The sequence below is a fragment of the Podarcis gaigeae genome, assembly GCF_964106915.1.
Source record: "Podarcis gaigeae genome assembly, chromosome: 1".
In the NCBI taxonomy this organism is placed as follows: domain Eukaryota; kingdom Metazoa; phylum Chordata; class Lepidosauria; order Squamata; family Lacertidae; genus Podarcis; species Podarcis gaigeae.
The window spans coordinates 30,772,049-30,788,244 of NC_139678.1; the positions used below are offsets into that span (position 1 = coordinate 30,772,049).

At 42.4% G+C, this 16,196-nt stretch overlaps 1 protein-coding gene across 5 annotated transcripts in view; it reads right to left on the reverse strand.

The window, feature by feature from the left end:
- Nucleotides 1-16,196, reverse strand: part of TTLL5 (tubulin tyrosine ligase like 5) — a 112,514-nt gene that overhangs the window by 34,059 nt on the left and 62,259 nt on the right. For 3 of the 5 annotated variants that reach the window (XM_083731166.1, XM_083731167.1, XM_083731163.1), the window contains exons 30-31: nt 14,790-14,983; nt 8,031-8,176 (exon numbers count right to left, since the gene is read on the reverse strand). In XM_083731166.1, coding sequence (XP_083587292.1) covers nt 8,031-8,176; nt 14,790-14,983 — 340 coding nt within the window. The remainder of the gene's footprint in view (nt 1-8,030; nt 8,177-14,789; nt 14,984-16,196) is intronic. The other 2 variants (XM_083731165.1, XM_083731164.1) reach the window with 1 other exon arrangement.

Sequence of the window (16,196 nt, forward strand, 5' to 3'; positions counted from 1 at the left end):
TTTTAAAAAATCCCAGTAAATATTAGTAAACACCTAGAAAAAGATTTCGAGTGAGTCACATGAGAAGCAGCAGAAGAGCAAGAGAGGGCTTGTGCCAAAAGAATTTTAAACGAAGTAGAACTAGGTTAAAGCCTTTTACCCCCTTGGCTAATTATTTTCCTCCCTTCCCCCATCTGCAAACATTGGCATGTGCAGCAAAGAATGCAGCATATGAAGGCTGGGTTCAGAAACACTGCACAGGGCTGAGGCAAAAATACCTGGCAGCTGCTAAAACGAAACTTCAAAGACTCGGCTCACTTTGAAAACACATCAGGCAGGAGCCACTCTTCCCCCACAGCTTCCCGAGGAGCCTGTGGGAAACTTAACCACTTCAGCATGTTTGGCAGCCTCCAAGCCCATCCAAGCAGGTGATAGCGAGAAACTGAACGGCAAGAGGAGCATCAGGCAACACTTTCCCTGCACTCCGGGTCTCACTTCCAACAGGAAACACCTAGTACAAGGGCCATGAAGGTGCAGGTTTGCCACCAGTAGTAGATAAAACCCAGAAGTTAGTAAGTATGTCAACAAAGACACAGGTGCGAGTAGAGGAGACAAGACAGGATCGCTTAGTAATGCACTGATAGCTGACACTTCTATGCACATAGTAGCACATAGTTCCTGCTTTCATTCTTCAGGGTTACACAGGCATCTTTTTCCACCCACAACCTCTTACAGTTGTTCAGAATAGCAAAAATGAGTTGCAAGGACAACTCCGGTCCTAACTTCTGCATAAATCAAGATATTGATTCAAATACTAGATCAGCTGAAAGAGTTTCACTCTCAGTCTCCATCTTTAAAATGGACAAAACATCTCAGATGCACATGCCTCCACACTTGCAGGCAATAATGCTTCTGAATACCAGAAGCCACACAAGGGGAGAATGCTCCTGTCCTGGGGTTCTGCTTGCTGGTTTCCCACTGACCACCGAGAACAGGATGCTGGACTAGACAGAATGGGCCTTTAGCCTGATCCTGCAGGCTCTTCTTATGTTATTTTATAGGCAGAGAAGGTGATTTAACTCTTTACTTCATATCCCTCTCTGATGTTCTAATGGAAAACAAGGCGAAACAAAAGTGAACTAATGGCATAAGATTACAAGATCTCAACAGACTGAATATACGTGTCCAAGACCACAACTTCACTGTTCCTATATAACAGAGTGATATACAGTCATTCCTCATGTTACATTTGCTTCATGTTATGTTCTTCCAGGTTATGTCCTGCGGCGACCTGGAAGTACCAGAAAGGGTTACTTCCGGGTTTCGCCACTCGTGCATACGCACAAGTGCTAAATCGCGCATCGCGCCGTGCACCTGCACAGATACAGCGCTTCAGATTGCGCTCTTTTCATGTTGCGAACGGGCTCCGGAACAGATCCCGTTCGCAACCAGAGGTACCACTGTATTGTCCCTGAATGGATGTACTGGAGAACAAATGAAGATGATGATGATGATGATGATAAAGCAACTCCAGGTGTTTTAAGCTGAACAGATTGGCTTCTGCCATGAAAATGCTTGGTGTCAAATTCTACACTTGTCTTTCTAGAAATCTGCTTGCCACATAGCTAGCAACAGAAATGGGGGAGATATTTCGGTTAGAAACCTAGTTTACTGCATTCAGTATAAAGTGCACCATACAGCTGTTTGCACCAAGATCAAATAAGATATACATTGGCCAGGTGCAAACATCAGAGCTTTGAGAACCAAGTACAGCAACTTAAGGCTGAGGTTATGAAATTAGAGTAGGGAGCATTATAGTGAAAGCAGCTGAGGATATTCCCTAGAGAGCAGCATATAAATAACTAGAGCAAGCTCCAGCAGCTTTTGTTCAAGGAAGATAGTGAAGTTGGCATTGGTAAAGCCGAATCTGAGACATTTTAAACAACAAAAGGCTCCTACTGATTAAAGTACCTGAGGTCACATGACCCAGAAACAAAGGAGTTATTGTCAAAATGGGAATGATACACCTCTCTGAATGCAAGGTTGCCCTTTGCAATCTTTGGATGAAGGGCTGTGTAGAAATTTATAGTGCTAATGTCACACAAACTGGCAATTTGTACTTGTGGCAGTTAATTCATATTACTAAGCACATATTAGGTATAATTATATAGTATAAATATATAATATAGTATACATATTTATATAGTATATAATATAGTATATGACTAAAACAGAAGCAATATGAACAAGCTCTAAATTAATTCAGATGTTGAGGAGCAGCAAAATGTTGCAAGGTTCACTTTCTGCAAATAACTGCCTAACTCCCTCTTCTCTTTTCTGCAACCCTTCACATCAACAACTCAATCTGTCCTTCGGCTTGTGTGATGAAAGGTTTTTTTTTTAAAAAGGAAACCTGAGAAACTTATATATTTATGAAATATTTTGTACCAGCAACACAACTGATGGCCGGAGGAGGCTCGCTTTAATAAAACGACGCCAAGAATCTAACAGTAGATAGAGTGGATTCAATCGCTATAACATGCATTAATCTCCCTTCTCCCTTTTCTTGTGTGTATCAGGTTTGGAGAGCAAACTGGTAGTTTCTTTTGGAAATCTGTGTGTTCTATGCTATAATTTGATACCTCATTCATATAACCATGGAAAGTGCCTCCCCCACTCCCACCGCGCACCTCTCTCTCTCTCTCTCTCTCTCTCTCTCTCTCACACACACACACACACACACACACACACTTTCCTTCAAGTATCTATTTGCAAAGAGAGCAGCAGAAAAATGTATGGCAGTTGCTGCAGTATCAGCATAATCTGACAAACCAACAGCCCATTCCTAATCAAATTTACTCAGCAATGTTACAGGTATGCACACTATAGCCAGAACCAACTGATACAATTTAATTTCGTTTGGAGTGGAAGCTAATAGGGGTGGGAGATTCAGTTTTGAAGCAAAAGTGGAAACTAAAGGGAGGGGGGACCCATACACTCAAGCACTATGTCAACCACTGGCAATAAAAAGAACACTCTTTGTAAGCAACTCAATGACTGTATTCAATCACTGTTTGGTTTGGAGGGGCAGGAACAATCTCTGGACTCATGAGGTCTCTCCTGCCCTTAGCGCTTGGCTTAATGGAATACTCCCAGGCTTGATCAAGCCAGTGTTTGCACTCCTAGTTTGGAAATCATGCTCAAAATTTTGCTGTTGTGTCTGAACCAGCAAGCTGACTAGCCAAACCAGAAAGTATTGCATTAAGACATGCATGTGAGAAGAAGAGAAGGGAGCACAAGGTTCATTCCCAGTCCTCCAAACCATAGTCTGGGAGATAAAAAAATGTGATGACTAAATGAAGCAAACTAAAATCTTAGTGGAAAGTTTATGAGCAGCAAAAAGATCCAGCAAAGGTTAATACAGACATTCTCATAAAAGACAACTAAATTTACTGTGACATAAACCTTTGTAGGAAGGAACCTTCATCAGATACAGATTGCACTGAGATGGAAAACAATTATGCATTCCCTAACTTGAAATATTGTCATCCAGAGAACCAAAAAGCTAACATAATAATATGAAAGAGTGACCAGTAGAGGGAAAGAAGGGAAGCCCAAATATCATATGGCCTCTGCTGAAAAATCAGCTGCCTTTGGCCTTCCTTCATTGCCACCTACTTGTGGTCATTCCATCAGACCACCTGAACTGTAAATTTAGGTGTTGGTGCTTGAAATTTCTTTTTTGCTCTTCCCATCCCAGCCCTTTTTTCCTTATGTGTTATGTCTTTAGATTGTAAGTCTGAGGACAGAGACTTTCTTACTAGTGATTCTTGTGAGCTGCCCTGGAGCCCTTTCAGCTAAAAAGTGGGCTAAACATGTTTTAAATGGCTAAAATCCTTTAAATAAATAAATAATAGTTAAGTTGTTGGCAGGGGACGCAGGTGGCGCTGTGGGTTAAAGCCTCAGCGCCTAGGACTTGCCGATCGAAAGGTCGGCGGTTCGAATCCCTGCGGCGGGGTGCGCTCCCGCTGCTCGGTCCCAGCGCCTGCCAACCTAGCAGTTCGAAAGCACCTCCGGGTGCAAGTAGATAAATAGGGACCGCTTACCAGCGGGAAGGTAAACGGCGTTTCCGTGTGTGGCTCTGGCTCACCAGAGCAGCGATGTCACGCTGGCCACGTGACCCGGAAGTGTCTCCGGACAGCGCTGGCCCCTGGCCTCTTGAGTGAGATGGGCGCACAACCCCAGAGTCTGTCAAGACTGGCCCGTACGGGCAGGGGTACCTTTACCTTTACCTTAAGTTGTTGGCAATGGAGTAAAAAATAGTTAAAGCTATGACCCCAAAAATAAATAGAGGAAAATTTAGAGAGGTGAAGCTGAAGTAAACTAATTTTTGATAACTAGGATGAATTAGTGAAAGGGAAGATGTATGATTTTCATCCCTTCCATTTATCCTTCTTACAGCTGCGATCTGAACAAAGCTTGAAGCCAAGAAAAGCTAAGCATAAGGACAATGGGAATGAAAAGAATGCTACCCTGAAAGTAAGCTGAGGAGTGACGATCAGCTGTTAATTATCTAGGTGCCACATATTCCAAAAATATAGTACTGTACATGTATATTACCCTCACTTGTGGCAATCAGAAAGAAGCTGAGCAGAGAATCAGACCTCAGAGAAGAAAGTTAACCAAGTGCCCAAGTAGATGTCACCCACCATAAATGAAAGCCATGGTGATAACATTCTGTCACCTCTCTTCCCACCCATCACTTGAGCTATTGTTGTTAACTCAGAATACATGGCCAAAAGTGGCTCTTGGAACTCACTGCACTCTACCTAACTCTCTGGCAACTAATATCCCTGATTACATTGGAAAACTAATTGGCTCATTAGTGCCTGGAAATCTGAGGTTGCAGGGTCAGGCCGCAAACCGCTGAGAGATATAAGCTTCCTGCTTTACCTCCCATTGAGGCCCCAGGCTGACAAAACCAAGACTTGAGGCTGCAAAAGACAACTGCCCACAAAACTGTGCCATCCCACAATAATGGGCTCAGAACTATTTCAGAAGAGGTGGAGGTACAACTGGAGCTGCCGACACAGGTTTCTCCAGTATGGTAAAGCCAATACACAGGCAGTGCAAGTTGTGCTGCTGTAGTTGCAAGTAGGTTTTTGACCACAGGAGTGGATAAGCCCCACTGAGTCAAAAGCCATGGATTGCTATCCATCCCTTAAGGCTACAGTCATGTGGCTATGCCCTGTGGTGGCCCAGGAACAACTTGCCTTAATGCTCCTTGACTTTGATGGACAATCCTTCTAGAGAAACAGTTCATAAAAAGCTACCTTCAGTCGTCAGACCACTGGCCCACTTAGCTCAGGAATGTCTATTCTTACTGGCAGCGACTCTCCAGTGGTTGAGACCGGGGCTTTCCCAGTCCTACCATGGGATCCTGGAGATTGAACATGATACCATTTCTAACACAGAGCTAAGATCATTCTCCAAATACTGTGTGGTTAAAGCTTCCTCAGGGAATAAACATAATTGGTGGCTACGGAATATGCAAGAAAGGCCATAAAAAAGGATATTTTCCTCTAGTGGGGGTGGCACTGGGTAGTACAGCAAAAAGCAGAGAATGAGTAAGATGAATTTAGGGCGAAGGAACTATAGCCAACCAAAGCTGTGACTTCTGGAAAACCCTTGGGTTCTGGAAACTTTAGTACACAAAAAACCTTATCTGTTTTCTCAGAAGCAATTCCTACTACTGTGCTCAATGGGCCTTACTCACTGTGGTGTTTAGGCTCACAATGGGGCTTAAAATGGGAACAGAGAGGAAGGGTGTTTTCATAGAAACTCCACAGCTTCTCCCACGCTAGGATTCTTCTAGTTAATCAGAAGATGTGGCAGCTGCAATGTTTGCCATGTCAAGAGCATGTGGCCAGAGAACAGAGAGTGTCTGGGCCAGTGCAAGCAGTGAAGGATAGTGGACAGCAGAGCAGTTACAGTAGCTCAGCAACGATCTGATGAGGGATGAAACAACAACAGAAGGCTGCATACTTTAAATTCAGAGGGATAAAAAGTGTGAGGCCACTGAATAAGTCACCAAATTGGGGCGGGGGAGGTGTTCACTTACAAATTGAAGTTCTGCTTATAAAAATGTATTATTGGAGGACAGGGAGGTTTCTCATTTTAGTTCTGCTTTGTGTGAGAACTGAATAGTTTGGGTGGGGGATTGGTGGGGGCCATAAAGGCACAAATTTACCACCCCTTATCTGATGTTCCTACAAATCTAAAAGCACAGAGATAGAAACAAACAACAAGAAACATAGGAAGTGAGGATCTGCCAGAAGAATTAGCACTTTCTAGATGTAGGCCAATGCTTAGAAAATGGACAGATTAATACAAGTAGCTTCACTAATCCAGTGTTGCTCAACTTTCCATGATCTTAGTTACATGTTTTGATGCCTGTGCAAAATTCATCTTCGTGTCTGACAGGCTTCCAATAGACCCATGGACCAGCAGAAGAAATTCACTGAACTCTGTAGTTCAGTGTCCAAGGGCAGGACCAGTATGCTTGGAGTAAGTTTGACATAATCAACCTCTTACATCATGTTTTTAGAAGCACTGGGGTCTTACAGAAGTAACAAATGAAATATTCTTGAAACTCTAAATAGGAGAGAGAGGGATCTTCAGATTCAAAAAGAAAACAGATCTTCCATAATTCAGTCAATAGGTCTGTTTGGAGCACAGCCTCCAAGCCACTTCTGGAGTCTTCACACCTCAGAATTACTTTTCAAACAGTTTACTAACAAACCTTGGTCACAGACCAAATCAGCTTTCTTTTCATTAGATTCAGGATTGAAAACTTTTTGTTTTCATTTCTCTGCTTCAGAGCAGTTATTTCATGAGCTTGAGTTCACAAACTGAAACAGCACTAGAAAATACACGTATGATATGGTGCACCACCTCCACATTCTAGGAACATTTATTATTGCTAATTCACTTACAGAACTTTCAAAAATACATGCATGCACACAATTTAGACAGCTTATTCTCTACTGAAGCAATGTATTCTTTTGAATAATTCAGGAAATGGATGATCCTATCCTGTACAAATAATAATAAAAAGGTAAAGGACCCCTGACAGTTAAGTCCAGTCACAAACAACTCTGGGGTTGCGGCGCTCATCTCGCTTTACTGGCTAAGGGAGCCGACGTTTGTCCGCAGACAGTTTTTCCGGGTCATGTGGCCAACATGACTAAGCCGCTTCTGGTGAAACTAGAGCAGCACACAGAAACACTGTTTACCTTCCCGCTGGAGCGGTACCTATTTATCTACCTGCACTTTGACATTCTTTTGAACTACTAGGTTGGCAGGACCTGGGACCGAGCAACGGGAGCTCACTCCATCGCGGGGATTTGAGCCACCAACCTTCCAATCGGCAAGCCCAAGGCTCAGTGGTTTACACCACAGCATCAACCACGTCCCTACAAACAGTAATACTGTAGAGCTCAAATAAACTCTTGAAAAGGTAAAGAGGTAAAAAAAAGAGTGAAAGCTCAACTTAAAAACTTGTGTAAATTCTGCCTTTCTTGCTTTTCTACACACCTTCCCTCTCCACTAAGAACACACAAAAATGTTCAGGCTACAAGAACAGAAGAGAAATCTGCCTGCCATCTCAGAGGCAGACAGCCCAAAAGGCTTTGTCTTTCCCATTGGCCAAGTGCTTCAGACAGTTGGCTTGCCTTGCTCCTAAGCAGATAGGGAAGACACTTCCCTTTTAGAAGACTTTCCATGGAAGAGAAAAGGGATTCTGAATTTTACTATCAGAAAAAAATACAGCCCATTTTCAGCTGATACTGTTACCTAATCTGCACATCTCAGCACTGAATAAATATCAAAAGCTTATTCTCAGGTTTCATTGTGGAATCAAATGGCACCTCCCATCTACTATATCTGTTCAAACTGCAGCTACATTTCAGTCACTGCCTTGCAAACTAGTAATATTGAAAAGCATTTCCACACACTGTATTAGTATTCTCAGTCTAATGTTGTTAACTTACCTCACTGTCAAAGATGCAGGCCTGATGTCACCGGTGTGTGCTTGAAAGGCCCAAAATGAGTTTCCTTGGTTGAGAGGTGATCGGTAACTGGGAGAAGTTACATTTCCTCTGTTTATAGCTCCGCTCATCAGATTCAAATTTGTTAACTAAAAACAAACAAGAAAAAAAGGGGAAGCACTTTAAGAGACTTGACAAAGTTTGGATTATAATATATTTGAGTGAAGATATTTTCATTGTCTATCACATGGGTGCTGTTGGACCACAACTCTCAGCATCCCTGACTACTGGCAATGCTGGCTGGGGTTATTGGGAATCAATAATACCTTGAAGGCCACAGGTGCCCAATCCCTGATACTGTCTCTGTATGTTGATAGTCAGTGGGGTGTAGGGCAGGGTAGTGGAAAGGTAGTTGTATTTAAGTCTGGGAAGACCCTGGTTCAAATCTCCATTCATCCACAAAGCTTACTGGATGACTTTGAGCTGGGCACTGACTTCCAATTTATCCTACCTCAGAGATTGGGCAGGGGGTGGGAGGCCATGTATGCTACCTTGAATTCCACTGAGAAAGGACGGGATAAAAATGCAACAACAAAAGAAAATATTTATAAATATGGCGTCATTGTTCTTTGGAGTTTATCCCTTTCCTTTCATCACTGTAATGGTTAAGATGAATGACACAAATAGTCTATGAACCGAACTGTGTTTTCTTCGATTCTGATCCAACCCCACCCTGTCCCAAGAGCTCAGGACTTGTTGCAACATTATTCAAAACCAGAGCATAAAAACAAAAACAAAAGATAAAGCTCCCAAAGCATCAATGGAGTAAAGATAAGACTTGTGTTAATAGACACCATGGTTTTGACCCACCTCTGCAATGCTTCATCTTAGATGAACCTCTGGAGAAAATAAAAAAAATTCCCTAAGAGCCAAGTAGCTACAAATATTCCCTCTCAGCATTCTTCTGCCATTATAAAGACAGTAAGAGTTATGTGGACTCTTGGTTAGATTCAGTATGTTTGAGGATAATCCACAACATTAAGACTCCAAAAGGACGATAGTGTGATTTTGAAGAGCGCTCTCTCTCTCTCTCTCTCTCTCTCTCTCTCTCTCTCTCTCCAGATAGGTAGCCGTGTTGGTCTGCCATAGTCAAAACAAAAAAAAATTCCTTCCAGTAGCACCTTAAAGACCAACTAAGTTAGTTTTTGGTATGAGCTTTCGTGTGCATGCACACTTCTTCAGATACACATCTGAAGTGTATCTGAAGAAGTGTGCATGCACACGAAAGCTCATACCAAGAACTAACTTAGTTGGTCTTTAAGGTGCTACTGGAAGGAATTTTTTTTTTGTTCTCTCTCTCTCTCTCTCTCTCTCTCTCTCCTGAGATATCCCTGCTAAACTCTTCTGACACCTTCTTATTTCTACTTTGTTGGTGCAAACATTCTGCCACCTATTGTGCAGCTGCTGTATCAGCACATAAATGAAAGACGCAAACTTAACCAAAACCCAACTAGCAAGCTGTAGTGACATTTATTTATTTATTTGTTTGTTTAGTCCCTTTATCTTGCCCCAGGCAACCCAAATTTATATTACGAGATTATGAGTGGTTCTAGTTGGAACTAGGAGATCAAAAAGTCAGCTCAGAAAATGCCCTGCCCAACTCCCGCTAAAACATAACAAAAAACGCAAATATTTTTTTTGAAAATCTGAAAGCAGCATTAAAATGTGCACTTTGCAAATGTAATCAAACTGAAGAATTTGTATTTTCATAGTGCAGAATTTGTGCATTTGTGGATGCACACAAGCCTGTAACGTGTAAGATTTGATTTCCAGTAAAGAAGCGCTGCATGAAGACAGCTAAAATAAGATCTCTCCCACCAGCATCAATGTGCATTTAGTCAGCTGTTTCACCACTCTATCCTATTCTCCCCCATCTGTGCTACCTTGTTGCATTTTCCCTCCAATATCAAAACACCATTTATTTTAAAGTTGTCTTTCCAAGTAAGGCAGGTGTGTAAACAGTTGAGTGCGGCGGGTAAGGACATTTCACACATTCCATGTAGACAGGTGTTTAAATTACAGCAGAATTAAATACAGGCAATGGATTCAAAGGAGAGCACACAAGGCATATTTGAACCAGCCCACCAGCTTCGTTCATTTTGATAGTTACTCCTCCATGCCCTGATTTGTTTCAGCTGCTATAATTAGCCTGCCAGCTTGGTGGATTCCTTGGGTAGCCCGTAATACTTAAGCATCTGTACAGCAGCTCTGCTTTGAATTATCTGATAGTGACAGTCTTTCCCATTCAGTTAATGAACTTTCAGACTGTCATGGAGATATGACGACATCACTCCCCCCCTTCTTCTTTTTTATTAAAAAAAATGCCAACAGGTCTTTTTAATTGTAATTCTTAAATCACAAATAAGAAACGAAGTAGAAAACTCCTGAATAAATGAAGGGTTTTTTTACTGGAAAAGTTTGGGGCGGGATGTAAGGAAGGGAAGGAAAACTGATTGCAGTGTTTCAGGCACATGAAATGAAATAAACTATGATGATGATGATGACGATGAAGAATAAATTAGTTATTTGTTATATGAAGGTCTTGAAAGGACTTACAATACAGCAAGTTTTGGCAGTATGTTAATAATACACAATATCATCCTAGTCTATCAAAAGTCTGGATAAAAGGGCAAGTCTTTAGCAGGTGCTGAAAAGATGTCAAAGAAGGCACTGGCCAGCCCTTGCTCGGGAGAACAATCCATAGATGAAGAGCCACAACTGAAAAGTGCCTCTTCCTTGTCTCTGTCCTGCCCCCTCAGCCTCACTCATAGGTGGGACCCAGAGAGGGGCCTAAGATGAAGATTTAAGAGTCCAGGTAGGTTGATGTTGGGAGAGGTATTCCAGATGAATACCTCTCCCAACATCAGAATACTTCTGAACAGTTGCAAAAGCAGCCCCACATAAACACACTGCAACAATCCAACACTGATTGGTTTACAATCCAATTGGGCTGTAGTTTGGATTATAGTAGTCAAGTTCTCCTTGTCTAGATATAGTCACAGTTAGGCTAAGCTGATGTAAGGCACTCTGTGTCACTGAGAACCCTCAAACCCGCATCCAGTGCTTCTCATCTCTCATGGCCAATCTTTCTACTAGAAAGGCAAGTAAACATGAAGTGTATTTATGGCCAATAATGGGGGCAGGGGAGAGGGTAGAACTGCACTGGTACACTATTCCCTGGCCTTAAGGCTTGTAGTATCTAATTGTGGCTAGGGGGCCTCTTGGGGAGAAAAAAGGGCCATTCTGTTGTCGACTGAGGCTCATTTTCAGCCACACCCATACAGTACAGATCTACCCTTAGGCAAGTTCATTTCATGCATACATTTGTATTTACAGCTATAAGCCAGAGGAAAATGAGAGCAAAGACTAAAGGGCTAGAGAGGTGTGAAATCTGTGTGTGTACCAAAGTTGATCTGGCTAAAGGCCCATGACATTCCTTCCCTGCTTGCTGAGCTTACCAGCTTACAGGATATGCACATGCATAAAAAGCATAAGTGTTCTAGTCTCCAGAAAACGTTCCAGACAAAGACCTGCCAAAGACATTCCTGGGAAACCTGACAAACTTGCAGATTCGTTTGTAGTTTCTCCAGCGTATGCATCCATTTAACAATAAAAAAAAGTAGTTTGTGCTGCAGTGGATGGTTACTTGCCTCTTGCCGGTACTGAAAAGTCAGGCTCTGAATTAAGTACTCTCAGCTTCAAAACTTCTCAGTGGGAGCTATTTCAATAGGGCATAGATGTGCCAAACGTTTGATGATCATGGAATAATCCTTCCCACAACAAAAGTTCCTTGAAGCTCAGCTTGGTTCAACTGGCGGCCTCCTTCAAATCACAAGGTCCATTCCAACTGCACAAAAGCTGCTGCAGCTGAAATACAGCAGGAATGGTGGTGCTCCAAAGACACCTTTCTTCTTTTAAAGCACTGGTCTTCAGCTGGTAGGTCATGACCTAGAAATGGGCCATGCCCTGTCTTCAGGTGGGTCATATTCACCAAGTTAAAAAGTCACAAAGTAGAGAGAAGAAGAAAGACAGTGGGGAGGGTGTCAGGCAGGGAAGGAGAAACTTGGGGATCCCCACAATAAATAAAGTAAGTCTCAAGCTCCAGGTTGCAGGGAAAACTGCACTTGGGTCTGAAAACTTTGAAATTACTTTTCTAAAGATAAATTTCCTAACATGAGACATCTTACTGAAGTTGCTGCAAGCCAGTATTAGTGGAATGACATAATTCAGCAAAGAAGAGTGGCAAAAATGTAAAGCCAAAACAATGTAGAAGAAAACAGAGCACTTTGGGATGCCATTAAAAATGACTTGTCTCATCCAAGAGATTAAATCATTTCAGCATAGACTATGTTATTCACCTGACTCCTTCATTTTATAGCCATTGGTCTAAACTCCACCCAGAACGTGCTGGTCAGACAACATCACACTGTAAAACTACAGGTCAGGTTTTGAAATGACAGGTACCTAGCAGAAGGCTGTTACTGTAAATCCACAACAGTGGGTTATTTGCACTCCATATAGTTCTATGAGGAATGACCAGTTCCTCTAATTATCTCCCTGCCAGAATGAAAACATGTGAATATTTTAAATACTTAACTGCTTTTTACTGATAATTTCATTGTTTCATTCTTTCTGCAAACTCTGAGATTTTATTACAATCAAGCAGTATATAGATGTTGTGAAATAAAATAAATAAAATAAAACTTGAAAGGAATATGTGCTCATCGTCCTAGGGATAGATCATCACATTTGCAGGAAACCTGGCTTCAATATTTGAGCACTGGCTGGCTTAGATAAGAAAGATACATCTCATTCCCTCACTTGGGTGGTCTGGTTTTATGCCTGTGATCAAACTCTCTGGAAGGAAGAGCTGGAACTGTTCCTAGTGATAGCCAGCCCTAAATTCTCACACATTTGTTCATGGACAAGGGCAGCCAGTGCTCCTACTAAATTCTCCCTTCTCTTTATCAAGTTATGTCAATTCAACACAGCCTATTTGCCATCTATGACCACCAAGCACAGCAGATTGGAAGACAATAGGAACAGGCTACTGCTTCTTGCCCCCAACACATACATAAAAGTACCATAAATACCTTACACAGATCTGCAGCACAGCATATTGTACAGAAAGGATAGGTAATTCAAAAAAGAAAAGAATCTGCACCCCCAAATGCATATCACCTCAAGTCTTACTAAGCAAAAAGGGAGGTAGCTTATTAATTGTTAATTGATTAAGGGAAGTAGTTTATTAAACAGTTGTTGTTGTTAATTGATTAATTAAATTTTGAGCCAAAAATTTTATTGGCTTTGACCAACTAGAGACCAGAAGACTAGGATCATTAATGGACAGTCTAGGACTGAAGCCGAAAACAATGAAACGTTACTTCCAAACTGCTCAGTCACAACTACTTCAATAGCCTTCTATACAGAAAACCCTTTCTTGTCTAAAAGGAGGAAAAATAGGAAACGGAAGAAGTGAAAGGAAGGAGAAGGAACAGACTCGTTAGCACAGAAAAACAGAAGCAAGAGCACTTTAGCAGATCCACCACCAGTCCCAGGCAAGCAGACTAGCCTTCAGGAATGGTAACTCTTTTCCATATAAAGTTGCACATTCTTGTGGGCACCTAATTCCATAACCGCTACCAAATACCGGTGCTAAGCAATCGCCTTAGTTGCCTTTATTCCTATTTGTAATATAGTAACTTAGATCATGGTTAATTTCTACCTCTACAAGCAATATCTGCTTGACAGTTGCAGGGATTTGACAGTGATAAAAATAACAGTGGTTGCAAAGCTTTGCTTGCTGTCTTACTTCTTGTTGTAATTAGGATCACAGTCTTGGAAACTGTTTAATCACACAAGTATAACTACTACGCTGCTTCACCACACTAGAAAGGAGAACTCCCCCCACCCGAGAGTTGTGAAAGGAGCAGCAGAAGATGGCACAGCTGCTGCCTCACACCATCCCTTCTATTTTAGCTGCTACATCCATCCTCTCAAAACACTCGTTTCTTCATTTCCTCCAGAAGGATCCTTTGCCCAGACAGGGGAGATCCAAGGCTGTTTGAGCAAGTTGCCTGTTGCTTTAAAAAGATAAGTCCACCTATTGGGAAGGTCAGGTTGGTGTGGGGTAACTATAGGAGTTCTTTCTGCTCCTACTTCATCTGCATGAATGTAGGAGGAGAGAGTAAATCAACTCCCTGAAGCTTCCTGTGACCTGACTAACCATACTAAATCATGGTGGAAGAGAACCCCCTCCCTCCCTTATTCACAGTTTCAACAGCTGGTAGGCTCTCCATCATCCACAAGTCCCAACTGTGCAAACAAACCTCAATAATTTTATTATTCACTTTCATGACAGCAGAATTAAAGATCAGATATTTGGGTATTTCATCACAGTCTGCTCTATTATTGTTTTCTTTTGACCTGTGCCTCTGGCAGAACTGCATCTACATTTTATATGTAATGCTTCCAGTATCCTCTGGTGTAAGTCTAATTCAAAAAGAAATTATTTCCCTACAACCTTTTGCCCTTGACAAGACCCCTTACAGACTGAGAGAGAACATAATGAGCATTTTAAAGTGATGTGATCAGGTTTTGCCCGAGATCCATTAAAAACCATTAACTAGCAAAAACATTCTGTCCAAGCTCTCTCTCACTCATGCACAGACTTCGTTCCATAGAAGACTGCTGCCACTGTACCTGCTGTGTAAGGAGACTGATGTGACTGGAAGGAGAGTACTTCCTGGCTGCCTGCTTCTCTGCCAGTCTCTGCAGTTCTGTTGTAACAAGACCATGACTGTACTGCTTGCTCTCAGAAGAGGAGTCATCCCCATCCTTGTTAACTCTGGCAGATCCACCACGCTGTTTGCTTGGGCTGTGACTCCTTGAATCTGCTAAAGATGGTGAAAAAAATTACTTTGCAAGACTTTGTACTAGTCGGTAAAGAATCTGCCTTGTGTGTCTGAAAATGGCAAGACACAAACATCTGCACAACCAATTAGAACCACGGTGTTTTCTACAGAACCTACTGATATATTCTCCTCTGAACGGCTGTGTTGCAGTTTCTACTGTTAAATTCTCTGGCTGATTCCAACTTCATACACCCTTCTTTGTGTACAAAACAGTTTAAATCTCCATTCTTTTTCTTTGTATCCAGAGAAGGTTTAATACAGAACACTATGTTGGCATTCATCTGTCTAAAGAGACAATGGAGTGTGCCTCCGGGAGTGAAGTCAAACATGCATTAGCAGCACCAAAGTGATCTGCTGCTCCAGAGAAGTGGACATGGAGCAATGGATCCAAACTACAAGAAAGAATATTCCACCTAAACATTAGGAACCTAATAAGATTCCACCTAAACTTCCTGACAGTAAGAGCTGTTCGACAGTGGAATTTGCTGCCAAGGAGTGTGGTGGAGTCTCCTTCTTTGGAGGTCTTTAAGCAGAGGCTTGACAACCATATGTCAGGAGTGCTCTGATGGTGTTTCCTGCTTGGCAGGGGCTTGGACTCGATGGCCCTTGTGGCTCTTCCAACTCTATGATTCTATTATTCTATGATCTCCCTGGGGCACAAGCCTGGGCAGTGTGTATGGAGGTCCTGGGCTGCCCAGATGACAAGACCCCCCTCTCGGCCTCGCTGATGAGGTCCAAAGGAAAGCACAGTAAAACGTTTGGCACCAGCTTGGCTGCAGGAGTTGCCAGAAGGAAGCATACAAGGCACCATCCAACCATCTTAGGGACTCCACTCCGGATTTGTGTAGAGATTACTCCTTAGCCTTTTCTTCTCCCAAAGAAGAAGGCAGCAGAGGTTTAGGATCAAAGTTTTCCTTCTCCTAGATGGGCTACCTTTCCAGGTTGATGAGCCCTGTCTGCCCTTCACTTCCACCTTCTTCACTGCTGCATCCATTATTGGTCTTGTATGCTCAATCTGCAGGAGTGTGTCTTCACAGGCAGGGGAAGTCCCTAACTCACCAAGGGTTTGAGACCCATCAGCTACCCACACCTAGCTTAGTTGGCTAGTTGAAGCTGTTCCCAGTGTGTGGCTACTGTTGCATGCTGACAGGTTCTAGGAGCCACAAGTGAGAGCTGTGTGCAGGGTGGGGACCAA